The sequence below is a fragment of the Mandrillus leucophaeus genome, unplaced genomic scaffold (assembly GCF_000951045.1).
Source record: "Mandrillus leucophaeus isolate KB7577 unplaced genomic scaffold, Mleu.le_1.0 Scaffold173, whole genome shotgun sequence".
In the NCBI taxonomy this organism is placed as follows: domain Eukaryota; kingdom Metazoa; phylum Chordata; class Mammalia; order Primates; family Cercopithecidae; genus Mandrillus; species Mandrillus leucophaeus.
Genome location: NW_012101732.1, coordinates 4,586,130 through 4,613,200, shown reverse-complemented (window position 1 = coordinate 4,613,200; position 27,071 = coordinate 4,586,130). Strand labels below are relative to the sequence as shown.

Below are 27,071 nucleotides of genomic sequence, written 5' to 3'. Positions count from 1 at the left end.
TATATATTTTGCTCTCAGATAAGTGTATCAGAAAGAGAGAGAGGTATTGCAGCACCATAGATTGCAAATTCACCCAATGTAGCTATTTTCTCTTGTTTTGAAAAATGGACACATTCACACATATTTTAACATATGTAGGAAATTTTACAGCCAAATGAATAAAAATATTCTTTTATGAAAGAACTGACAAAGTTCTAATTTTTTTTTAAAAGTATCAGTTGGCAGGAAGAAGGTAAAAACTCTCATCTAAGAATGCGACGTATTTTGTTTTTAAATCCAATGTTTTTAACTTACACTTTATCTCTTTGTTTTTTTTTTGTTGTTGTTGCTTGTTTTGTATTGTTTTTTAGTCTTTTAACTCTATATTGCTGGTGGCTCTGATTTCATGATGCATTGTGCTTATGAAACTCTAGCTTTCAGCGCTAAAATGAGTTAAAGATAATGTTTTGTTAATTTGGTCATTGTTTTCCTGTTCAGATCTTTCTTTAAAGGGAAACTGTCTACTTAGACCTTCACATTCAACTTAATAAAAGAAATGATTTTATAAGAAAACATCTGAAGTCAAAAGCTTAAATTAAGTATTCCTCTAATCCTTTAAAACATGAAGATGCTGTTTATTTTTCGAATTATTGTCATTGGCAATTATGGTTCCTAAAGGGGTATATTTCTATTTAATACTGAAAATATTTGTCCAGTAAGATAACATTTTATATTCTGAAAATATTACAAATAATATATTTTAAAAAATGAATTTAGACTGAAAGTTGACAGCATCCCTTTAAAGACAGCCTATTCAACTTTTAGTTAATAATTTGTGGGGTTCTTTTTGGTTTTTCATTTGTAATAGAAATGTTATATGTTGCTTAACAATGTTTCTGGATACTAAAGTTGCTTAACAGTCAAAATAGAATACAAGAACAAAAATGAAGAAGCCAAAATAAAAATATCAATTTTTTATTATTTATTCAGGCGATTTCACCTAAACCTCAAAGTCAGAAAAAAAATGAAGCTGACATTAGCAGTTCTGCCAACACTCAGAAACCTGCACTGTTATCCTCAACTTTGTCTTCAGGGAAGGCTCGCAGCAAGAAATGCAAACATGAATCTGGAGATTCTTCTGGGTGTATAAAACCCCCTAAATCACCACTTTCCCCAGAATTAATACAAGTCGAGGATTTGACGCTTGTATCTCAGCTTTCTTCTTCAGTGATAAATAAAACTAGTGAGCACAGATTTTTAAAAAATAGTTATTTGTCCTATAAGATACATTAAAAACAGTTTGATTGTAGTTATATTGTATTTTTATGAAGTTGCTTTTTAAAAACTCAGGTGGATATGATAGGGAAGGCTTGAAACTATTCCAGGGGCAAAAACCATAGACATTTCTTACTGATTTATTGCTTAGAGACTACTGCTGGTTGAGAATCCTTACCATTTAATAACACAGATTCCACTGTAGTTTGACTCTCCTCAACTAATAATCTGAGCATACTGAGAGGCCTGATTCATTACAAAAAAAAGAGAAAGTTATAAAAGGACCCAGCATAGCTATTTTTACTTAAGACTATTCCTGTAGATTTTTTTTGTCCTCACTTGTCTATAACTTCCCTCTGCAATACATTTTATTCATTCTTATAATATTTGTAGTCTAGACTTCAGTTTAATCTTTTTAATGAAAGAAAAATGCCTCTGTGATTATATTTTTTAACGATTTTACTGTTTCAGTACTACTAATTTTTCAAGAATTAGCGCAGTCTTTTTCAAAATCACCTTTCACATGGGTATATCTATCTATCTCCCTATATATCTATTTATATAAATAATACAAGATTTGTGTTGACCCTGAGTTTCTCATATTAGTTTAGTGTTCTAAGTTGGAGACACGAATAACAGTTATTTGAAGTCAGTAGGTAAATGATGCTTTTTTTTGCTCTTTATGCGACAAATGAAATACATGATCAGTTGAGTGAATATGACACGTTTCCTCATGAACTATTCCATATTGTGCCTTCCAGAATAATCAAAGATGTTCGCATTCAGAAGACTTTTATCAGACATATTAACCTCTTTTCCTTCAGTTGCCATATTTTCTAATCATTTTTTCATTTTGATCTGGTTTTGCTTTTTTGTTTTGTTCTTTGTAATAGGTGGAAAGAATGGGAACATAATTCAGTTGTTTTCCTAATAAGCTTCATTTCATTATGACATCATGAAATAGTGTCAGTAGTCACTAGAATGTCATATGACATTAACAAACATTTTATTTTGGAAATTGTATCTTGGTATTATAACCACAATATGGCAGTTAAATTTTACTCTTTTATATTTTTTAGTTATCAACATGTCTTTTTTGTTTTCATTGTAAAATTACTCTTAAATACCCAAACATCAGTCTCTTTAGACTGTTCTTATTTCCTCTTTCTAAATTAACATGAATATATTGGCATATAAAATCTTGCCTATTCTAGTCGAATGTTTATATGCCATGTAGAGAGACGATATCTAAAAGTGTAAAAGACATTTCCAAACATTTATATTATATTGCTAGAAGGTGCCTAAGTTACTTACCAAGTTGTTTAAAAAACCCAAGTACACAATGTCATAATCTTAAATATCCTCATTATCTGCTCACAATAAGTACACAAAGTTGTTTTGGTTCAATTTTTTTTTAATGAATCAGGCCCAGACATGTTTATAAAACTCCATTTGGGGGGATGATGATGGGATAAAATTATTTACATTAGTGTAAAGTAAATCACTAACTCTATAATGTTATATCATCTGTGTCCCTGCCTTTTTTTCCCTTAGAGTTGCTCGATTTGCATTGTAGCAAAAGGAATATATATATATATTTTTCCTTATCTTTTGCTGTAAAGAGACTATTTTCCCGAAGGAAAAATGGCAATTTACACAACGATCTGCAATTAGAGAAATTAACTGTAGTCTGTCAGTTGGAGCTACTTGAAATTAATGTTCCATTTTATTTTCTCAGTTCTAGTAGAGTGTAGATTTTAGAATTTTTGATTGACTCATTTTGAATGAGGTCACGATTTTCGCCTTTGATTACCTTTGAAACATGCCATTCCTTGTGGATATCTTGTAACAACATCAGAGGGAAGAATATGAATCATTTTTTCCCATTTATCTCCTTAAATATTATAAGATGCTCCTGGTATGTATCTGCTTCGTGAACATTGAAGATCTTTTTCTAGGTCCTCCACAGCCTGTGAATCCCCCTAGACCTTTCAAGCATAGTGAGCGGAGAAGAAGATCTCAGCGTTTAGCCACCTTACCCATGCCTGATGATTCTGTAGAAAAGGTTTCTTCTCCCTCTCCAGCCACTGATGGGAAAGTTTTCTCCATCAGTTCTCAAAATCAACAAGAATCTTCAGTACCAGAGGGTAATGTATATTGATTTCCTATAGAACCAAACATAAAAGAAGATAAAGAAAAAACTAAGAGATAAAGATTATTAAAATATTAAGACATTTCTGCTCTTATATCTTCTGGAGTTATAAGCACTTCACTTATTCTACAAATATTTATTGAGTGCCTTCTTTGTGCCAGGCACTGTTTAAATTATGTAACACTTTAATTCACAGTGATAGTAACTGAGCCATTTTATCTGTGTTAATATTATATTACACTCTTTATTTTGTGTAGTGCCTGATGTTGCACATTTGCCACTTGAGAAGCTGGGACCCTGTCTCCCTCTTGACTTAAGTCGTGGTTCAGAAGTTACAGCACCAGTAGCCTCAGATTCCTCTTACCATAATGAATGTCCCAGAGCAGAAAAAGAGGATACACAGATGCTTCCAAATTCTTCTTCCAAAGCAATAGCTGATGGAAGAGGAGCTCCAGCAGCAGCAGGTAAAAGAAAAAAAATAAAGGCTCTTTTAAGTAGATGAGTAGCTAGGCTTGCAGTTATTAGGTATCAACATTTTGAGGTTTAACTACGTTATTTTGATTCCTATATAATTCCTTTTCATAAATACTTTAACATTTATAGGAGAGTTTCTTCTCTGTTTTAAAGGTCTTTTGTGTGATCTTGTTACAATCATATGCCCTGGACATAGGTACTTCTTACCTTGTTACTTGATCTATTTCCTTCTCCCTGCTTCTTCTTTATATATCCTTATTTTTACTAAATATAAATTATTAGAGCCAAGTGTAATTACAGGAATTCTTACTTTTGAAGCCAGGAAGTACTTAATGGGATCAATACTTCGGTTTAAGGATTTTAACAGAATTTAATATTTAAGAAACACTGAACTATATGCCTGTGTCTTAAATATAATTCCATATTTTGGGGCAGATTCCTCCAAATTGAATCAAATTTGCTATAAAGTTATTTGAGGAGTGCAATATGTAAAATCAGCCATCCTTAATAACAAATTTTTTGCATGATTTTATGATATTTATTGTAGTTCGAAAGCATTTGGATGTGTATTTTGCCAAGCTGATATTTTAAATCTAACAGTATATCGATTCATGTTTCCCTTATGTGGGTGCATTGTTTTATTTAGAAGTTTTTAAAAATTATAACCTGATCCAGAATACACATAATAAAAAAAGGCCAATACTATTTTACAGATGCACTTCTGGTAAATTACTATTTGGAATTAGATGTTTGAAAGAAGTCTGAATTTAGTTTGTTGTGAGTTGGAGAAAAACGTAAAGCAGTTTGTTGATGCGTTACCAAGGGTGTTGGTGATTGTTGTGTTTACAGGCATCTTCCCTGAAACCACTTTATCCATTTTTTGGATGAAGCATAAAATGAAACTTACTCTTTTCTGGTGATGGTATGTGTTGAAATAAAATGATTGAAGTAACTTAAGAGACATATACTTGTTTTTATTACTTTTTGTATAAAGGTCGAAGTTACTTTGTACATGATAATTCTTTATCATGTTTAAAAAAATAAAATACCCAAGTCTGAATATTTGTAGATTTTGAAACATTTCCTGTAGTTTCTCAAATCAGATCTATTGTCTTTTGACTCTTGGTCTTTCCTTAATTGATTTTTCTTTTCCACTTTTCCACAAGATTTCTGAGTTATCATTGACCCATTGAGATACTTTTTTGGTAAAGGTCTTATTCAGTTCTTTTACGATCTGGCATTTGTTACTGTACTGAATATATGAAAAACATGTTAAAGTTGTAAGGTTGTATATCCATTGGGAAAATTATTTTCAGATGTACGTGTGAAAATATTTACATTTTTCTTTAAAAATATTCTAATAATAGTAACAATATTGAAATATAGATGTGTAATATCTAAGAGTCTTACATTAACAGATTGTATATCCTAAAATATCAAAATATCAATGTAGTGATTGTGCATGAAAGTCCTTGACTTAGATGATTTTGCTTCTAACCAGATTATTAACTTCCTCTTTTCAGAATTTTTAGCATATTTGTGGCACTATGGCTGACTACCTTAGAGGAAGGCACACGAATATTCTTTCCCTTTTTAAATATTAGCAGTAACTACTGGAAAAGTAAAATAAGTAAGATCGTTTTCTGGGAAAGTAAAAGGTAGAGAGGAGTTTAGCTATAATTTGAATTTGTGGAAGAGTAAGGATTTTCTGGGTGTAATGAGCTTAATAGTACAGTAGCTGTCAACTTTAATTGCTTATAGCAAGGAAATGCATAGTTTTAATTGTTAATTACTGAAGGTTTATTAGAAGATTGAACACAGTATTTGAATAGAGGGAGGTGAAATTCTAATTTGTTTCTGTGACCTCTTAATTTTTAGTTTTTGAGGAAAGTAGTAGAATTTAGGTCATGTTCTAACTGAACACCTTTTGATTACAATCTTGTGCCCCTGTCCCACTTGCATTGAAATTTTCAGTGGTCTCTATGTTTTTCTCCTTAACCTTTTTGTTATTTACCCTCTCTTGACCATTTTGCTGTATTTTTTATGCTTCTCTCTGTTCCCCAAGTCCTCTTAGATTTAGAGTCAAAGTACTAGGTTTTTATGTTTTTATTTCTTTGATACATATATACATATATGCACACACACATACATACACGTATGTTTGGTTGGTATCCATATTAATTATAAAAGAAAATTTTGTTACTGTTGAATTTTAAAACTGATAATTGAAAACATGCTTTACAGTTTGTCAGAGACATTTTCTGAGTTATTTTTGTCAAATTGAAACTCTTGGGGAGTTTAGAATGATGAGGGTGTTAGTTGCTAACTGTGAAATTGTTCGACATGGTTAGGTTTTTACTTTTGGGGGAGCAAGATAAATTCACACTGCTGAGTTTAGCAGTTGATGCTAAAGGATTGATGAGATTTGCAAATAGTCCAATTATTTTATACTACTGTTCTTAATTGTTTTCCAGTAGAGATAATGAACTTGGAATATTCTCTCTCTGTTCTTCTAGTGGGGTGGATGCCCACATGACTAGCCACTGTTAAGAATGCTATTGCTGCCTACATTACCAAACAAGTAATTGGTATCTTTGTAAAAATTGATGCCTTTGTTTTTATTTTACTATCAGGATTCTTTCTCACAGAGCCAGCCAATTTTAGATAAGGATACAGCCTCAGGAAATCTTAATTCTGTTAGTATCTGGGAGGATACAGTAAATCAAGTTTTTTGAAAAGTGGTCTTTTGAAAAATAAACTCGTGGTTCAGGTTCTCACAGGCACCTTGGGCCAACAGTTATCTGTTGCCCCTTGTCACACAATTCTCTTTAGGTAGGAAACACAGTGTGAACAGATATGGAATCTGCCCTCCAGAAACTTAGAGTCTAGAAGGGACACAAAGCCAGTAACTGAAATACAAATATTTAAAGCATGATATAAGTGCCTGAAGAGGTGTAAAATACTCTTGGGTGTAAAGGAAGAAAAGATTGCCCCAAGAGGCCTCTGGTAGAGCCTCTTAAAAACCCTGTAGAGACAAACCGTCTGCCTTCTCTTCTTGCTTCCTTGAAACTCAGTTTTTCATCTATATGATGAGATGATAGTAGATGATGTCTGTGGTCACTTTTGGCTCTACAGTCTTGATGTTTTACTTACCATTAATTAGGCATTTGATAGTCTATGTTTATTCAAAAAAAAGATTGTGATATATAATAGGATTATTTTCAGCTTAAAAACGTCAATTTAAGATAGCTTTAGAGATGATAACTTTTATTGTTTGTAACCACTGTGAAGACAAAATTGGGATTAGTAGGTTGTATGAATATCATTTTGAGCCATTTTAGTTACTCTTGTATTAAAAGAAATACCTTTAGTAACACATCTTTTTTTTTTTTTTTTTTTTTTTTTTAGCAAATTACTAAATAAATATCAAGGAGCATTTACCTGTTTTATTGCAGCATGTCTTAGTTAGCATGGATAGGAATGTTGGCTTGACGTGGCCATGCAGAGTGTACCTTTATGTAACGTCAGGATGTCCATGAGCAGGTCCCCTCAGTTTTCGGGTAGCATTCGATGAAATGCATTAGGCTTTGCTTCAGTGTCATTCAAAGTCATCTTAGTTTTTGAATGAAATGTAGATATAAGTAAATACATGTGTATAGGTTTATCATCATAGATAAGATAGTTGGACTCTTCTTAGTGAATCTTCTGTAGAGTGTTCATGAATTATATTATGGATTGGTTAATATAATACATTTTATCACCAGTGAAAAACAGAAGTAGGTCTTGGGATTGGTCTAAGTTAGTATGGCAAAATAGCATATTGTCAGTTCTACCTAGTCTGCCTGTGGCGGGTTTTGAAATGGCCTTCATTTTTATTCCAACATCTCACGTCAACTTTACATTTACTATTTAAAAGTCTTTTTGTTTTAAATTGTTTTTCAATTTATTTTCCAGATTTGTTCAAAACAAAACTACAATTGGAGACTCTGTTGCCTCCACCCTCATACCAAATGTTCATGGCTTCTACAGAGCCTGGGGTTTCCATGGAGAGTCTCAGGGATTGCCTCTCTTTTTAGCCACAAGAATCTGTAATGTTTAGCATACCAGAAGAGGCTTGAGAAATCACTCTACATTACTAGTTTTTGAGTTGTATGCAAGCAGGCATGGTTCAGAGATCTGCCTCTCTGACTTGAACTAGAGTAGCTCCATTTGTGTTTTGGTTTTTGTTGTTGCATTTTGCATTCAGCTGCCAGATAATATATATCTATATCTATATCTATATAGATATATATTTTTTAATATATCTATATATATATATCTATATTTTTAAATGTTCTGTTGCTAAACTTTAGTTTAAAAATTACTATTCTACAAACTAATGTTCTGATACTTTGGTTACCAAATTCTGGCACGTGGTAAAATAAGGACGAGATAGTGAACTTCTTGTAAAACTAAACTTATTTTTCTTGTTGACTTCTGGAATGGTCTGTTTTGTTTTCCTATTTGTGTGTAAGTATTTTTTAAAATCCTACTGTTGCATATACGAATATTTATTTTAATATCCTTACTTGAGTAAAACATTGACAACCCTTTATGAGTCCCCCAGTTTTACTTTTGAAATTTTGTCATTTATGAAATCGAATGGTTTGGAAACCACTAGAACATGTAAAAACTAAATCTAGAACTCACTCTCTGGACCCCACTCTGGGATTGGCTGCATCTCTTCTGCTGTGTTAACCTCTGTGTTTCTGGTGCGGTGGTTCATAACTGTTTTATTTGTCTGTCAAGTACCTAAGGGGTGCACACATTCCAGTCAGTAAAAGTAGCCTAGTAAGGCAGTTCCTTTAATCTTACTCCCTGTCCCCACTCCAGGAGATTCTAAACATCATTGCTCCACCTTTTCCCTAGAGATCCAGTGCTCCAGAGATGTAGGAGCCTAAGAGGCAATGATCACTGTTAGCAATATATCTGAATATATCTGCACTACCACTGAGGATTTGGAAAGGACATTCCTCATGGTTTGCATTGTAAATGCTTTATTGTTTTCAAGGAAATTGCATAAAATTTATAAAGTTCTAATAGTGCAACAAGTAGTAAACAGAAGTAATGCATTTGTTCAGCAGTCTTGCTAATAAGAAAATTTAATTGTATTTCTCTTTGCTGTGATATCCCTTTCATTTTTTCTGTCATAACAAATGGAGATTATCGGTGTTCTTATTTAGGTTTAAACTTGCTAGAGCCTTATTGGCACTTGATTTGAGTGGTATTTTTATATTTTTGTTATGTTTAAATGATAGAAAATATTTGAAGTAAGATGAATGAAATACCAGCTTTTTTTGATACTGTTGTAGAATGATCTTAAAAAATTGGTAAATGGTGACATTAAAGCATAATTTAGTAGACTAAAATTGTATTTTAAATGCACTGTAGTATTTTTCTTAGATTAACACTAGCCACAAATAGATATTAGCATTGGGAATGGTTGAATATGAATTGATTAAATGTACCTGTGTCAGCTGCACAGTGATTAAAAGGGCAATATTGGTTTAAAAATGAATTTTAGACTATTACTACCTATGTTTTATTGGAATATTTATTGAGATTGAATATTTTAATGTATAAGTATGTCTTTGTATTTTACATTTATATATAGAACAAAAGTGGTTTGCAGAACAGTTTTATTTTGACTATTATCATTACCTAACAGTGCATTCATGATGTAGTTCAAAGGTACAAGTTTGTTTTAGGCACAAGAGCTTAAATATTAGTTTTAAAAATAGATACAGATTGTTGAAAACCAGTATACTTTAATATGGAGTTTAATATTTCATTTTGATAATCCAGATAGCATTCATATTATAACTGTCACAGAAGTAGAAATGATGCCTGGAACTATTACTCAGATGAATTTCAGTATCTTTTGGATTGCCAAAGGCTATGGTGCTAGAGTAGACCTTTACTGATGGCCTAGTACAGTTAACTTTTTCTTTATGGTTAGACTCATATTTATGCTATTTCTGGAAATAGTGTAGTCTCAAATTATTACCCTACCACAAAAGAGAAAATGAAAAAAATTACGTATTTACCCATCTTGGGACTACACATCTTACGTATTTTGACTCACATAATCCTTATGACTGCATGAGGCATATAGACTTATTCCTGTTTGACAGATAAGGAAATGGAAGCACAGAGGCATTAAATGATGTTCTCAAGGCTGCAGAGCTAGTAAGTGGTGGAACCAGAAGTTGAACCTAAGTAGTTTGAATAACAAAAATCTCATTTAATTTATTGTTTTGGTTGTTTTTTAAGGTAAGAAATCTCACTGCTTTGTTACCAGTTCAGGCAGTAAAACATGTAGACCGTTAGGAGAAAAAGAGTCTTATATAGAGTTTTATGAGCAATTGTAATGTAAAATATTGTCCCATACTTTTAAGTTTTTCTGATTGAACTTACATATTTTTCCCCTAACCCACAGGAATATCGAAAACTGAAAAAAAAGTGAAATTGGAAGAAAAAAGCTCAACAGCATTTGGTATGAACAGAAAGTAATCTTTAAGCAAAAGACTATAAAGCTTGACAGAGAGGGAGGACATAGTCTGCCCCTTACTCTTTACCAGTTAATGCTTCCTTAGGTGTAAGTGATCATCTGTTTTAGTTCTTACTAGAGTTAGTCAGCTCCAGATACGTGACTTATTAAACACATATCTTGTTTTATATGTAACTTTTTTATCAAGAGAGTCTCTTGCTTTCTCTGAAGGAACTTTGGTGTTTATGATCATCCCTAGTCAAAATTATGGCTATTCAAAAATAGACCTCGATTTAATATTGTTGAGACTTTAGAGAATGGATAGATTAAAATAGTAATTTTTTCACACTTTCTTCTTCATTATACTTTATAAAAATGTTATTGAGTTTTCTGCTATATTTTCTATTTTCTGTGCTGTAATGACTAAATGTCACAAAATAATGGATGATAGTCTTAAATATTCTGTAGATTAGTTAACTGGAGCTTGAATCACTGAAAGTTGGGTCAAAGATGTTTGATAAATTATAGGCTAAACCATTGTGAGTTGGAGCAATAGCTAGTAGGATATGTGTGATGATTTAATTTGAAATGTAGGATACTGCTCTAATATTTATTTTTTTAAGTACATATGATTAGGGAAAAGAATGCTTTACAATTTTGGAAAAATTAGTTTAATGAAATACATTTTTTCCCTCACGTTCTTAGCCTTCATTGTTAAACACACAGAGAATGTAAATAAAGACTGGAGGAGTTGTTTATAAATTGGTTTAATTATTTTTTAAAGCTTATCCAAAGCAAAAAGTCCATCAGATTTTTTGGTTTTTTTTTTAATCTCCTAATTTATTCTCTCATTAAATTATATGTGGAAATGCTGAGTCTCTTCATTCAGGTCCTTTGTAAATTATGGAGTTTAACTACTTACCACATCAGAAAATTGAGAATATTACTCATTGAAAGGTTTTAACTACTGTCTGTGTTAACTTTAAGGTATCAGGAGTTGGGATTTCTCAGCACTGCTAATGAAGATCCCCCTTATAGTCCAATAAGCTTATCAGGACTTCCAGAGTCATGACATGAACAGTTTAATTGAACCCATCCACTCTGGGCAGGTGACTGGAATAGCTGATTAAAACATAAATGCTGCTTTTAGGTTAACCACAAAGGAACAACTCAGGATCAGTCGTGATTGCTGAAGTATTCGCTATTATCTTTTAGGTAAGAGAAAAGAAAAGGATAAGGAAAGAAGAGAGAAGAGAGACAAAGATCACTACAAACCAAAACAGAAGAAGAAGAAAAAAAAGAAAAAGAAATCTAAGCAGCATGGTAAGTACACTGAGATGGTTATTCCCATTTTTAAAAAAATTCGAAGCTTCCTTTGATTCCCCTTTTCTTTTACAAAATGGAGTCATGACAAGATCCCCATGTTGAGAACTGAAAAGTTCCTGTAGCTTTTCTTTACATGAAATTTCAAAAATATACTACTCTGTGGCCTATACATTAATTGTTGCAACTGATTAGACACTTTTCCTTCCAGCATTATAGTAGACTTGATGCCCTGACCAAGCACCCTTTAGCATGCTCAAGTAATTATTCTCAGTCTAGAATTGTAGAATTCCTTAAATTAGCTTTCAAGGATGAGAGTGAAATAGATACTTTTAGAAGAATTTGAGAAACCAACAGAATTTGGTATCAGCAAAGGCCATGTGAAAATGGAGCAGAAACCAGAGGAGTGCAGCCCCAAGCCAAGGACCCAGAGGAACCAGAAGTTGCAAGAGGCAAGGAAAGGTTTGGCCCAGGGGCTTCCAGAGGGAGCACTTCCCTGTCAAGCCCTGATTTTGGACTTCCAGCCTTCAGAACTTTGAGTAAATAAATTTCTGTTGTTTTAAGCCGCTAAATTTATGGTACTTTCTTATGGCACCCCTAGGAACGAACACAACTCTAAATGTATTTTAAATGATTTAAATAACTTTGCTATCAAAATCAGGAGAGAATAATATGGGAAAGCCAGCCACAAACTCTTTCTTAGGGATATAGATCCAAAATCCATAAATAAATGTTATAAAATTAAATCTAACAATCCACAGAGGATTGAGATGCAAAATTTTATCAGAAAATTAGATGAAACTCAGTTGTTAAAACATAGTGAAATCTGTTTCATACATGCTGTATTGGCACAACTGACCAAGTAGATAATAACAGATGTTGCTAAGGAAATGAAGGCAACTGCACATCTACTGTGGGAAACAGATGGGGACTAGGAGTAAGGTGACGATGTGTGTTCCATGTGGCCTAAAAACCCCTGAGGAAACTCACACTGTGCATCAAATATGAGAGTGTTCACAGCAGCACTGGGAGCAGCCCAGCTCTCCATCAAAAGTCATGCATTCCTTCAGTGGAGTAAATAAATGAATTACAGCAACAGAATCACGGGAACAAAATGGTAAGCTAAAAACCAAGTAACTGAAGAAAACAATGTTTCACTTATGTAAAGATAAAAAAGTTATAAAACTATATTTTTAAGAGATTCGACTGCATATGGGAAAAGCAGAAGGAAAAACAAGAGAATGATGAACAAAAATTCAGGATAGTGGTTGCCTCTAAGGTGGGGAAGGGGCGTTATCAGTTCAAACTGGAAAATGACGCAAAGGGACCTTCAAAAATGATGATACTCCCTTAAACTGCGTGATCAGTACCTAAGTGTTTTGTGCTATTGATATTCTTTGTGTCATACCCATTTTTTGTATTTATGAGACATTTAATAAAAACAGTTTTAAAAAATACATATCCAACTGGGCAGTTTTGTGGTTGGTAATCATTGTTAGTAAATTCTTCAGATTTTAACTCTCTCCATAGTCCAAAAAACATTCAATTTTCCCACAGAGTGTGAAGTTTTCACATTCTCAAATTCTAAAGCTGCCAGAGTAAATTTGAAGGTACAGGATCAAAAGGGTTCATAAGCTTGAAACCGCTTTCCAAAGAGTCTTGAACATTTCCGGGCACTTCTATGTGTGCCTTGCTCCTCACTCCTTTCCCTTCTGCCCACTTCTCCATCACCTCTTCGTATATAACTGTGGAATTCAAACTAGAAGTGATGTAGAGGTAGGAAACTCCAGAGTTTAGTAAACAAAAACTATTCACTGTGAACTCATTTGATGACTGAATACCCTCCGGTGAACAGTATGTCACAATACAGAAATGAGAAACTCAGGCTGCAAATAAAAGTTCCAGATGAACTCCCACCTGACCAAAGGCTCTGAGGGATTTGCCTAGCTTAGGGGTTCCAATGGAGACCTGCATTGTCAGTGCAGGAATGGCCAGCTATTTCAAGTCATCTTATGGCACAGCAGTAAACCGTGGTCTGTTCTAATATTTAGTAGCAGACGCAGAATCTTATATACAAAATACCTGTGAAAGTGGGGAAAAAGATAACAGGGGCTGATACAAAACAAAATAAGAAGGGGGCTACACTTGGCAGCACAATGAGGGCTAGAGCTTAGGAGAAGGCAGGAAATTGTAACTTGAGAGAAGGAAGAGCAATTAGGATGAATAGAAGAAAAATGGCCAAAAAAACTGCACCTTAGAATTGTGACCAGCCCTTAACTATGGTAACCCTTTACAAAGAGCATTAAAACATACTTTAAATGGTATATATTTTTATTTTTTAATGAAAAAGAAAACCTTATATATTTGTTGACATTTTAAAATGAAGCTTACAAATGAAAACCTTAACTTTGTAAATAGAGTCCTGGTAAGATGCACAAAAACATTGCTATTTATAAACAGCAGGTGTTGAGTTTGGTCATCACTGTCATCTTTGTAATTAATTATTGCATTTGAGGAGAATTTATTCTGAGCTATTTACTTTATCTTAGAAATAACATTTTTCCCCAGATGGTTAAATTAGAAGAGTGGTCTTTAAGCAGGAAATACAGGATTTTAAGTAACTTTGAAATTTTAAAGACATCTTAATGTTAAAGAATTGACATTATTACTGTATGAGGCTTCTAGTATGTTTTTTAGTCTATAGTTAGCACCATGAGGGAGTTTCAAAATTATTTCTTTTATTTACCACTCAACATTATTTTATATATCCTGCTGGTACCTTATGTACCCCAAACTAAGCATTTTATAAATATTAGTACTTCATTTAATCCTCATATTAACCCTTTACAGTAGAATCTGTTATGTTCATTTTACCAACAGTTAGAGAGAGTGAGAAAGAGAGCTCTCCAGCTCTCATAGCTAGCAAGTGGTGAAAAGCAGATTCATTTCAAATCCAAGCAGTCTGACTTACAAGTCTGAATTCTTAACTTTAACCACCATGCTATGTTATTAATACCTGAAATACTGTTTATCAAACTGTGTATTCTTCTCTTCAACAAGTTTTTACTTGTTGGCATACTAAGTTCTTGTCCTTATCTGTTATTTTAATGCAGTTATGCTAAATAATAATTTAGATTAGTTGTTCTATTATTTTATGAGGTAGTAGGTTAAGATATGTTTTGATTAACAGAATTGGTTTACAAGACATAATACCAACATTGTGTTTAATTCGTGTGTATGAGAAGTCACCATGTTGGAATTTAAGAGTGACATCTTTGCCAGTTTTTAGCTTTCTACTTTGAGCAAATCACTTCATCTGTCTTTCATCTATCTGTAAATATAAGGATACTGAAGGCATACAGAGATTGAAAAGAAATAGAGTTAGAAGTGAAAAGAGACTTGAAAGCATTGCGTAGTAAAAAAGATTCCTTCAAGGAGTTTGTAAGTCATTGAAGTATATTGTAAGAGAGGTAAGCGTACATAAATCTCTACCAGGAAAGTCTGATATTTGTGGCAAGAGTGGTCCAAGATAAACATTTAAGCTAGAAAAGCTGACACATCAAGGAAGGGGCTTTATGTAGGAGACCACTTCTGATCTAAGCCTTGAAGCATAACAGACTTTTATTCATAATAGCCAGAGGGAATTGGAGTGGGGAATACAGACAGGGTGCGGAATGCCAAGTTTTATTCATTTGTTAATGAAACTTATTAAATATCAGCCATGTTTTATTTTAGCACAAAATTGAGATTTCTTTCATTATTTTTACAGTCAGATTCTGTTTCTACTTTTACTTTTGCTGAAAGGGCAACATAGAATGGAGCTGATAAGAAGGCAGCCTTGAAGGTTTAGTATAGGGATTCAAATCCTGCCCATAACACTATAGCTAAGTGACCTTTGGCAGGTTATTTAAATTCTCTACATCCCAATTTCTTTTCTTCTAAAATAAATGGTAATTGTTGTTTTACTGCATAGATTTATTATTCAAATTAAATAAAGTAATCATTGTAAAGTACTTGATAAAGTACCTAGCATTTAATAAATGCCCTTTCCATGTCTGGGCCTAAGTAATATGGTGTTGGGCAAACTGCAGTTACGGTGAGGCCACCGGAGTCGGAATGGCGTAGTGCTGCCCAAAGACTGCTATAATCTGACAGCATCAGCATTATCTGGGAGTGTTTCATTCCCAGTGTACTGGAGATGAGGCCCAGGAATCTGGGTTTTAACAAGCTTGCCAGCTTGTACACACTTTAAATGTTTAAATACACTGATATCACTTGTTCGTTAAGAGTGCAGCTTCCATAGTCAGACTGCCTGGGTTTGAATGTTGGCTTTGCCATTGATAGTTGTATATTCTTGGGCAATTTAGTTGATCTGTCCTGCCTCAGTTCTTTACTAGCAGTCCTACTTCCCTCATTAGATGCTTGTGAGGATTAAAAGAGTTAATACACATAAAGAACTGAAAATTGTGTTTGGCACGTGGAGAGCCCTCAATCAGTGTTGGTTATTCTGTGGTATTTATGATGACGAGTGTAAGTTTCCCATTGCTGCTATTGCAAATTACTGCACATCAGTGGTTTAAAAAAATACATATTCATTATCTTAAGATTCTGGAGGTCAGAAGTCCAAAATGGATCTCTCTGGGTTAAAACCAAGGTATCAGCAGGGCTCCATTTTTCTCTGGAGGCTCTCAGGGACAGTCTGTTTTCTTGCCTCTTCTAGCTTCCAGAGGCTTCTGCATTTCTTGGCCCTTGTCCTGCTCCCATCTTCAAAGTCAGCAAATGGTCCAGTCTTTCTTATAGTGTTTCACTCTCACATTGTCTCTTCTGCCTCCATCTTTTCACTTTTAAGGACACTCACCATTACATTGGGCCCACTCTATAATCCAAGGTACTCTCCCTGTTGTAAGATCAGCCAATTAGCAACCTTAATTCCACTTTTCCACATAGCTTAGCCCATTTAAAGGTTCTAGAGTTTAGGACATAGACTTTTTGGCAGACTGTTCTGCCTCCCACAACTGCCAACTTCAAATGGATACTTAGTACAGACCAGTACTTCTCTTATAAGCTCATTTTTCCACTCTCTGTCTTTCCTTTTTACCACTTGTTTCCACCTCTCATTTCCACCTCTCATGTATTCCTTAACCTGCCTCACTTGACATCATTTTCCTCACAGAGTTGAGGAGACAGACATCATCAGGTGGGAACTTGCTCATACTCTGTCCACCACATCTGCGTGCTTACATGAAAATATTCATCTTCTTTGTCTCTATTAAAGTGGAGGGAATGTCTGCTTTTCTCTTCCTCTTCTGGCATTTCTCACCACTGCCATTCCCCTTTCCCACATCTTAAGGTTCATGTAGATGATGTGTAAGATATTCCATCTTACAGAGCCCTCCTCTAAATTTCTGTTTCTTCTCTGGTTTCTCCACCTCGCATTTCCTCTTCAGCCCCATCTCAGACCCACTTTCATTGCCTAGTTGCTCAAGCAAAAACCTAGGAATCAATCATGATAATGCCATCTTAGCTTTTGGCCTCTAGTCTATAATAGCACTCCATCTTCCTTGAAAACTTCTCCTTAGTTGCCATCACCTAAGTACCGAGCCACCAACATTTCTTGTCTGGACTACTGCTGTAGCCTCTGAACCATCCCCCCACTTCTGTGTGTGCCTTCCTGCACTCCATTCTCCATTCCACAGCTAGAGTGATCCTCCAGAAATGGAACTGTCACATCTTGCTCCTTCTCCACACAAGCATTGAATGACTTTTTATTGCATTAAGGTAAAACTTTTTTTAAAAAGCTATTCTGGCTCCTGTCACTCTAGCTTTGTTTCCCCCTTATTCACTGTGTTCCAGCCAGTCTTACAGCTTGCCAAATGTGGCATGCACTCTTCAGCTTCAGAGCCTTCCCACATGGCTGGAATCACACCCCCACCTCCTTTTTTCCTTTCCTCACTATACCCTCAACTCTCCAGTAGGCTGCATGTGGCCTTTCCCCTTGCAAACATCTGTGGGACTCATTCCAAAACAGAGAAAAACAGAATTTTTACAGAGTTCTTCCAGGACTAGTTAATTACCTTCAGAGATTTTTTACTTGAAAAATATGTTGATCAGATTATCACTATGTAATTGGTGTGCCAGGCATCAGGAGAACCTCTTTACGAATTGTGAGGAAGAAAAAGGTTAATTTCCATCTTGCATATCTTTTTTCTCTTCAACTTTTATTAGGTTGGTGCAAAAGTACCTCAATTACTTTTGCACCAGCCGAATAAGTTCTGGGGTGCATGTGCAGGATGTGCGGGTTTGTTATACAGGCAAACATGTGCCATGGTGGTTTGCTGCACAGATCAACCCATCACCTGGGTGTTAAGCCCAGCATGCATTAGCTATTCTTGCTGATTCTCTCCCCAACTTCCCACAGGCCCAGTGTGTGTTGTTCTTCCCCATGTGTCCATGTGTTGTCATCTTGCATATTTTACTGCAGACACAGTTGTGATTATAATGGAGAGAAAATGTAGAAATAATCCTTTTTCACCTCTGTACTACTTCACAAAAGTTTACCGGTACCAGTTAGAACCTGGTGCCCCCTACTATGCATATATTGTCTGGGGTATATTTGTTTCCCAATTGTTCTTGCTAAACCCAGTTCATCAGATACATATGTAGCTTTTCATGGATGAGAAGTGAAAGTAGTAGCATGATTATTTGATGTATCCTGAAACATGACTTTTGTTATTTTTATAGTGACCTTAATTATCTGACACTTCATTAATATTTGTTTCTGTATCTTATGTTGCAGACTATTCAGACTATGAAGACAGTTCCCTCGAATTTTTGGAAAGGTGCTCTTCTCCACTAACTCGATCTTCTGGGAGTTCTCTGGCTCCACGAAGCATGTTTATGGAGAAAACTACAACCTATCAGTACCCAAGGGCAATTCTGTCCGTTGATCTTAGTGGTGAAAGTATGTGTAACTATGTGATGATTAAAACAAGACTTACAATTCCTAAATGTGTAACTGAGAATAAAACATACTCTGTTAAGGGCACATGAGTTAAAAAGTTGTTAGCTAAACTAATATGAAAGTCTTGATGGGAGAAATTTGAGCTACTTTTTAATTTATATAAAGTTAAATTGGCTTTATACTTATTGGTGGAAAAGAGAGTCGTAAGGAAAATATTACTAGTGTATATACTTCTGTAGGTTTTTGTACATATATTTTTATGTTCTTTACTATCAACTTACAGAGTAGGTATTATTCACATTTGATATATAAACAAGCCGAAACTTACAGGGTAACTTTTTGGCTTAGGTAGTGTTAGAATTAAGACTCTAACCAAGGTCTGTCTTAACTCCATAGATAAGGCTTTTTTAAAATAAATATTTATGGTAATCTTAAAAGTATACTTTGAATTCCTGGTCAGATACATCTGTAACCAAAGTCCTGGGATGTAGTCAGACAAGTGATTTAAATACAGGCAGGAACTAAGTGCCGTTAGGTAGTCAGAAGGCCACGTCAGCAGTGAAGGGAGCACTGGAGTTCAAATCTGTTACTTTCCTGCAGGTCCAGTCCTGACAGTGGAAAGTGTTGAATATTCTTACCTTGCTTCCAATATTGTAAGCAATAGGAAGCGAGATCCCAGCTGTAGACATTGAGAGCTGTGGCATAGGAGTAGAGCTCTAATAGTGACCAGAGTCAGAGTGAGGAATAAGGGACGGGGCCTTCAGCATAAGTACAACTTAGGATCCTTATGAGTGTGCTCACTTCCTCCCTTTTTCTTTCTTCTGACTGCCCTTGATGGTGGATACTAGGTTAAATATTTTCTTTTGCAGCGTTTGCTTCCAGGTCTAAGTCCTCCATGGCTCATTATGGAGAAAACATTTTCTTTCCTTTATAGCACATGACACTTGTGAGATTATATTTTTAAAAGCTTGAGGTATGGGAGGGGATTAAAAAGAAGTTACCACCACTCTTTTCCTGCAAATACAAGTCTGCTTTTTCCCATGGTTCAGTGGTTCTTCACCCCAGATGGACCTTACAATCATTGCTGTGGTGCTCTTAAACTATATTGATCGTGGATCCTACCATGAGGCACAATTGAATGAGATTTCTGGAAGGATCCTGGCAAGATACAACTTCTAGGTGATTCTGTGGAGAAGCAGAGGTCGATAATTACGTCAAGAACACCTTTACTGTGAATCATCAAGATCTGAAGATTATCTCTTGCTATAGAGAGATGGAGAATAGGGATTATATCTAGGCTAGCTGTGGTGCTGAAACGAGAACCCTTGAAAGAGCATAAATAGAGCCATAGATATGTACTCTCTGTTCTTCTTAATCTCTGTCCTGCCCTTATGATCAAGTACGGAATCAGGAGAAAGAAAAGGAATGTTAGTAAGGTCTTAGGCCAGAAGTTCTCAAATGTTAGCATGTGTCAGAACTGCCCAGAGAAGGTGTTAAAACACATTTCTTGGCCTTACCCTCAGAATTTCTGATTTCCAGCAAGTTCCCAGGTGGTGATAATGTTGCTAATCGGGGAACCATACTTGCAAAATGCTGTCTCAGAAAATAGCAATGACAGTTTAAGGGGTACTTGTTGGAAGGCAACAGCTGTTCTTGTGGCCCGTCAATTGGAGCCATGGTCTAGGTGGCTATTTAAGTGTAAGGAGGAACTTTTATTTGCTTCTTATATAACTTTGAGCTCTATCATCCATTTTACTCAACTTCCAAACCTCAGCTAAGCATACGTTTAGTGCTTGGGAGTTATTCAAACTAGATTTTCTGGAGAATATGATAAATTTGCTTGCTAACACCATAAAACCTGGTAATCTTTGCCATGCAAGTATATGTGAGATACAGTAATTCCTTTTAATGATATAATTTCAAATTAATTTTTATTTTATTTATTTATTTTATATATATTTTTTGAGGCAAGGTCTTGCTCTGTTGCCTAGGCTGAAATACTGTGGTGTGATCACAGTTCATTGCAGCCTCAAACTCCTTGGCTCAAGCAATCCTCTGGCCTCAACCTCCTGAGTAGCTAGGACTACCAGCACATGTCATCATGCCTAGCAAATTATTTTTGCTTTTGTAGAAATGAAGTCTTGCTTTGTTGTCCAGGCTGGTCTCAGACTCCTAACTTAAAATGATCCTCTCACCACAGCCTCCCAAAGTGCTGGGATTGCAGGTGTGAGCCACTGTGCCCGGCCCATTTAATACTGTTTATATGCTATGACAGTGTTTGAAACGGTTTTATCCACATTCTAATGAACTTGTACTTGAGAAAGCCCAAAAGAAAATTTGGATTAAAGCCAGCAACATTATGGATGGTTGAAAGTTTCCTCTTTAGGTTCTTTTAAAACAAGTTACACTGTTCATATTAGATTTTCCGTATCTAGTTGATTTACTAGCTCCATTAATATTTTCAAATATTTCTCTATTATCTATTTCTGCTGACCTTCCTTCCATATGTCCCTGTGACTTCAACGAGAAGAAAACTATATTTTTCTATAAAACATTAATCAATAACAAAGCATTCAAAAACATTGAAACAAGAAAAAAGTAAACAAGATTAGAAGCTGATAGAGGAAACACTAAGTCACATGAATATGTAAAGTATAAATAGTTTGAATTTTTAAAGTTCAAATCTGTTCAACTTCAGTCCAATCTGATTCAGTCTGAAAAGAAGATGTTCTCTCTCTGACTCTCTCCTTAGTTCTTCTACAAACATTCTGGAGTGGCTATATTATATATCAGGCCTCATTCTAATCACTGGGGATGTAGAATTCAACAATGCAAAGTTCTTCCTGTTACGGATCCTGATATTCTAGTAAGAGGAGACAGATGATAAGCAGGTGAAGGGATAACTCAGAATGTGGCTGGGGGGTAGGGTGTGAGGTAGGAAGGTGCTCTACTGATTAGCCTCTGTCAGGAGCTCACACAGCATTATACGATGTTCTGTGTCTCATGATTCAGTTTTCCTAACATTTCTCCATCCACACTACTGCAAAAATTTTAATGTTCCATCATTTCTTTTCCTTTGTTATAAATAAAGATTCCCCCATGTCTGTCTCAATTTCCATTTCCTCAGTAACCTGAGCAAAACGGTAGGCTTTGGCATTGACACTGTTATACACACAAGCCTAAAACTTGGCATGAAAATTGCGTTGTGTGTAGTAGTCATCCGTATAGTTTGTAGAATATGCTTAATTTAAAAGAATATTTTTACCAAAACAAAATTAATACATTTTAAAAATCCCTTGGGGAACTCACGGTTCTGGTTTTAAGAAATACTGGTAAAGTGATTAAGAACACAGGCTTGAGAATCAGGCATTCCTGGTATTCAGTTGGTTTTCCTGCTCAATGGCTCCGTTTCCCAGGCAAGTTATATATCCTATGTTTAAAGTGCTTAATATAGCACTGTGTGCTTACTAAGTGCTATAGTAGTTGATGCTACTGATACTGTCAGTATGGTATTGTTGATTTTAGACCCTAGGCAAGCTCCTTTACCTCTCTGAAGTTGTTTATGGTACGAATAATAAAACCTGTCCTCTTTATGATCCAGAGTTTTTTTTTTTTTTTTTTAGTGATTTTTCAAAAAGCACTTTATTAATCAAAAAAATAAGAAAAAAGAATGAAGAATCAGTGGTGTGCTAGAGCCAACTTGTGCTGGGTAATGGGGGCTTACTACACATACCTGTCCCCAGATCCATGGACAGTGGTGTCACACTGATAGTATGAAATCACAAGGGGACAACCCAGGGTTTTTATGGGGGTCAGAAGGGATAATGTTTGTGAAAGTGTATGGAAACTATGCAAATTTAAATTATTGACATCAGCCTTAGCCATAAATTCTGTAAGCATGAAGTCTAAAAGATACTTTGAGTTACTTATAATAGTGTATACTATAAGATGTAAAGCAGTCATATACCTAAGCTTCAAAAATCTTTTCTTTCCATGTCCAGAGACAAGTACAGTACAGTATTTTCATTTGTTTGCTCCCCCTTTTAAAATGTTTAATAGCTTATGATCACTTCTCATAGCTCCTTTCTTTATGAAAAATAACATGAAAATAGAAAAGTTGCACTGAGTATACTTTTTATATATATTCTAGACTTATCAGATGTAGACTTCCTAGATGATTCTTCAACGGAGAGTTTGCTTCTGAGTGGGGATGAATACAATCAGGACTTTGATTCAACCAATTTTGAGGAATCTCAGGATGAAGATGATGCTCTTAATGAAATTGTGCGATGTATTTGTGAGATGGATGAGGAGAATGGTTTCATGATCCAGGTAATTGGTTAACCTCTCTTCCCTATATATAATAATGAGTTAGTTGTTTCAGGTGCTCAGCAAATGCATCACGGTGTTTTCTTTCTTTACTAACCATAGTAATAATTAAGAGATTTCTTCATTAAGTAAAGTAGACAATGTTCTTATTTTAGCAGCTCTCTTTCTTTTCTAGGGTACGTAGTTCAGTGCCTTCAAGCTGAAACTCTTTAGAATGATTAGGGCGGTAAGCCCTCACACAAATGGGCAGGCTACATCAACCTTTCTCTTTCTCATCTGCATTCGTGTAATTATTATAATAATTAACAATTTAGAGTCACCCTTCACTTGTCAGTGATTAAAAGATAAAAATTTCCAGTATTCTTAAAAAAGGAAAAATTTTGTTGCAGGGTTAACAACTTCTTCTTGTAGGAGAGATATATTTAAGGTAAAAGGAAAGCATAACCCAAATTTTGTGATGCCAGAAGATTTGGAGATGTTAGTTGAGAGCGTGAAGAAAGAGTAATCTTTTTTCCCTCCCATTTTTCAGTGGTTTTCTGGAGGGAATTACAAATTTATAGCTTCACGACACAAGCAGTACTTTTAAGAGATCATTGCTATAGACACTGGTACAAACTTTCTTTTATTTTCCTCTAATTTTCGCATTTTAATAAACTATTTTAAGAGTTTTATGATGTAATTGCCTAAATATCAGTGGGAATTAGAGAAATTATGACTTTTTTATGATTTAAGTACTTGATCAAAGCATATTCTAATAGGTGCAACAAAAGAAAGTTCTTGAAGTAGTTGACCATTTCAAAGACAAAATTCATCTTAAGTCATGACTTGATTTTGTTATGTTGAATAAGAATGGAACTGATAGTGGCAGTAAGAAGCCAAGCCAGCCAATTCAAAGAAAGGGCATGTATCCTTATTCCTGGCTTATTCCTAGTGAGGATCGGATGACCGTAATACTCCTCTGTTTTCTGCAGTGTGAAGAGTGCTTGTGCTGGCAACACAGCGTGTGCATGGGGCTGCTGGAGGAGAGCATTCCAGAGCAGTACATCTGCTATATCTGCCGGGACCCACCGGGTAAGGCTTTCTGCGCCGTGCTGATTGCCATGATGCCTCCATGTCTCCTCCAGGATTCCAGAGTGTATCAGCTGTGTTCACCACCACTATAGCAAGTTCTCACATGATGTCATTGATAGGCTCCAAATGAAACAGCATGCTATATGCCATAGGAACTTAACTTGTATGTATCAATTAGCTTATGGTACAATTCATTTCTTTATTCAGTGTGTCAGTTTCCAAGAACCTATTGATTACACTTAGTGAGGACTCACTGTACTTCTTGGTCAAGTAGACTGAACTTCCATATTAAAATTTTAAAATATTTTTTCACTGTTACACTTTTATTTTCCACATTGATTACTTAGACAAATATATTAGCATATATTTATCAACAAAATTACTATCTTACTGGAAGAGAAGAGGTGTAACTTTTTCCTGGAGAAGAATTAGCCTCTGTCTGTTCCTCTGTATCCATTTCTAACTAGGCTTATTTGTGGCAATCGGAGTAGATCTGCATTCTGAACTTGCATGCTACTGACGTGGCAGTCCTGCATGTTCCACTCATTGTAGAGCAGGTGAGGTCTTAGAACACTGCCTGTGATGCCTTTATTTTACTGATGAGGCCAACTGAGATGGAATCTGTGCTTTTTGACTCTCAATCCACCCTGCTGTCTACTTGGTGCCTTCTATGCTAGAGGATCTTCAGAGAGCATATTCTGCGTGTTAAATTTAACTACAACCTCCAGGCAGGAAATAACTAGGTTTTCTCAAATAATAGGCATGTGGTGAATTGGTCCCATGACTATTGGAAAAAAAGAAAAAAATCAAAATAAGTCACAAAAAAGTCACAGTAAGAAGCAAGAGAATTAATTATTCACAGCCATATGAATGTAGACATTTGTTTATTCATTCACCAACATTTATAGTGTTCATTATTCATTGTATTTATTCAGTAACGAATGTAGACATTTGTTACTTATTCAGAAGCATTTATTGGATGGCTTCTATTTGCCACTGTGGTGAGATGATTGATTTAAACCATGCCTTTAACCAGCTAGTAGTATAGTATGGGACACAGGCACATAAACACCTCATTGTAATAGGATCTAATTTGTATTAGCATGGAGGATGTGGAATTTCATAGGATTCTGTGAAATCACACACATGGGGGAAGGGTTCCGATTCATTCAACTAGAACTCTATGGTTCATCCAATTCAAAACAAAGGTTAGTGAAAGAAATAACCCCTGTCTAGTTTTTATCCAGCCCTTTGAGCCTTTGTAGAGGATGAATGATGACTACAAAAAATTGAAAGCAGTGCACTCAGGGTTCCCTTTGCAAGTGTCATCTACCACTGACCACGTCCTTAATGGTGTTTCTTCTCTTGGATGGGCAGGAATGCTGAAGGTGTGAGGAGCTCTTCCTGCACCAGTTCCTCAGAACGCTGTCTTACTCTTTTTGAATCTACTCCTAGTGCTAGAGCTTGCCCTGCTTAATGAGCAACGTTAGTAGGGTAGCAGTTGAAGAAAAATCCAAGTAAGTACAATCCTTTGTGATTTAATGTCAATTTCATCTGCAGGTCAGAGGTGGAGTGCAAAATATCGTTATGATAAGGAGTGGTTGAATAATGGGAGAATGTGCGGGTTATCATTTTTCAAAGAAAATTATTCTCATCTCAATGCCAAAAAAATAGTTTCTACCCATCACCTGCTTGCTGATGTCTATGGTGTTACAGAAGTGCTACACGGGCTACAGCTGAAGATTGGAATACTAAAGTAAGTGAAGGGTGGCAAAGGGAGAGTCACACTTCCGTGGACGTTTTAATTCAAACCAACACTGTCGACCTTTTGATGGTCCAGAGTAACAGTTTGGAGGAGAGAACAGGTGTTTGAATAAAGTTTCATTTTTAAAAATAAGGAAAGATTAACAACCTTTTGGATGCGTTGGTGCTTCCTGCCTATTCTCCTAGAATGTGTAAGTGTGGTTAAAGATGTATATAGCATCTAGTATTTCAACACATTTTAGCTCCTGTCCCACTGTTTTGTATGCTTACCATATGTGCAAAATTAAGTGCAGTTGCTGTGGTGAACCCTATACATTGTGTCCTCCTTCAGGAATGCTATCAAGATGAAATAGATTCTAAGCAGGGTGAGTATTTTTTTTTTAATAAAGATTGATTTAGAGGGGATGAAGGGAGCCTAAAAACCAAATTCACTTCTCTGCTGTGCACCAAATATGTTAGTAATCCTGTACAATTTTCTCTTAAACAAGTCTGAGTCTCCCTACAGAACGTGTCAGAATATTCTTGAAGTCCTTATTTCCAGTCCTTCCTAATGCCTAACTGGAATTCTTCTTTAAAAGAACAAACAAACAAAAACCCACATTTTAAGTAAAAACAGGATGATTCACTGGTTCTTCACAAGATTTTCTTCATTTGGATGCACTTGCCTTGGCCAGAAACTTGCCCCATCCTCTCCTTCCCTTCTCATCCTTGTGTCTTTCACATCCTATCCATTGCAATTTGTGAACATTGTTCAGTCCATTCCTCTCTCCCTTCCCAACGGTACTGTCTCAGCCAGGCTGTTAGATTTCACATGAACGATTGCCATGCTTGTCCATTCTCTGTGGCTCCAGCCTTGTACTCTATCAGCTCTTTCTTTGTACTGCTGCCAGTGTAAGCTTAGGAAAAGGTAATTATCAGCTTGTCTTTCTTCAACTTAATGTACTAGAGCATCTTCCTGTTGCCCAATGGACTGAGTCCTTCCATGACACATACTTTGTCTACCATTTTGTTGCCACATGTTCACTGTGCTTTTTCCCCCAAATGTTTCAGCTATCCCAAACCATAATCCCCAAATGAAGCGAGCTTTTCCATTGCTCTAGGCCTTTACTCACACCCAGGATAAGCTTCTAACACTAGTGCCCCTAGCAGATGCCTTTCATAATTACCTGCCCAACTAGAGTTGACCACGTTCTTCTTGGCAAACTCCACGCATA

At 35.4% G+C, this 27,071-nt stretch overlaps 1 protein-coding gene across 3 annotated transcripts in view; it reads left to right on the top strand.

Annotated features, from left to right (window-relative positions):
• The window catches only part of PHF20L1 (PHD finger protein 20-like 1), a 75,092-nt gene that overhangs the window by 40,050 nt on the left and 7,971 nt on the right, over positions 1-27,071 (top strand). For all 3 annotated transcript variants that reach the window (XM_011977098.1, XM_011977097.1, XM_011977096.1), the window contains 8 exons: positions 3,213-3,401; positions 3,664-3,870; positions 10,359-10,415; positions 11,625-11,732; positions 18,529-18,693; positions 22,844-23,025; positions 23,994-24,093; positions 25,654-25,849. In XM_011977098.1, coding sequence (XP_011832488.1) covers positions 3,213-3,401; positions 3,664-3,870; positions 10,359-10,415; positions 11,625-11,732; positions 18,529-18,693; positions 22,844-23,025; positions 23,994-24,093; positions 25,654-25,849 — 1,204 coding nt within the window. The remainder of the gene's footprint in view (positions 1-3,212; positions 3,402-3,663; positions 3,871-10,358; positions 10,416-11,624; positions 11,733-18,528; positions 18,694-22,843; positions 23,026-23,993; positions 24,094-25,653; positions 25,850-27,071) is intronic.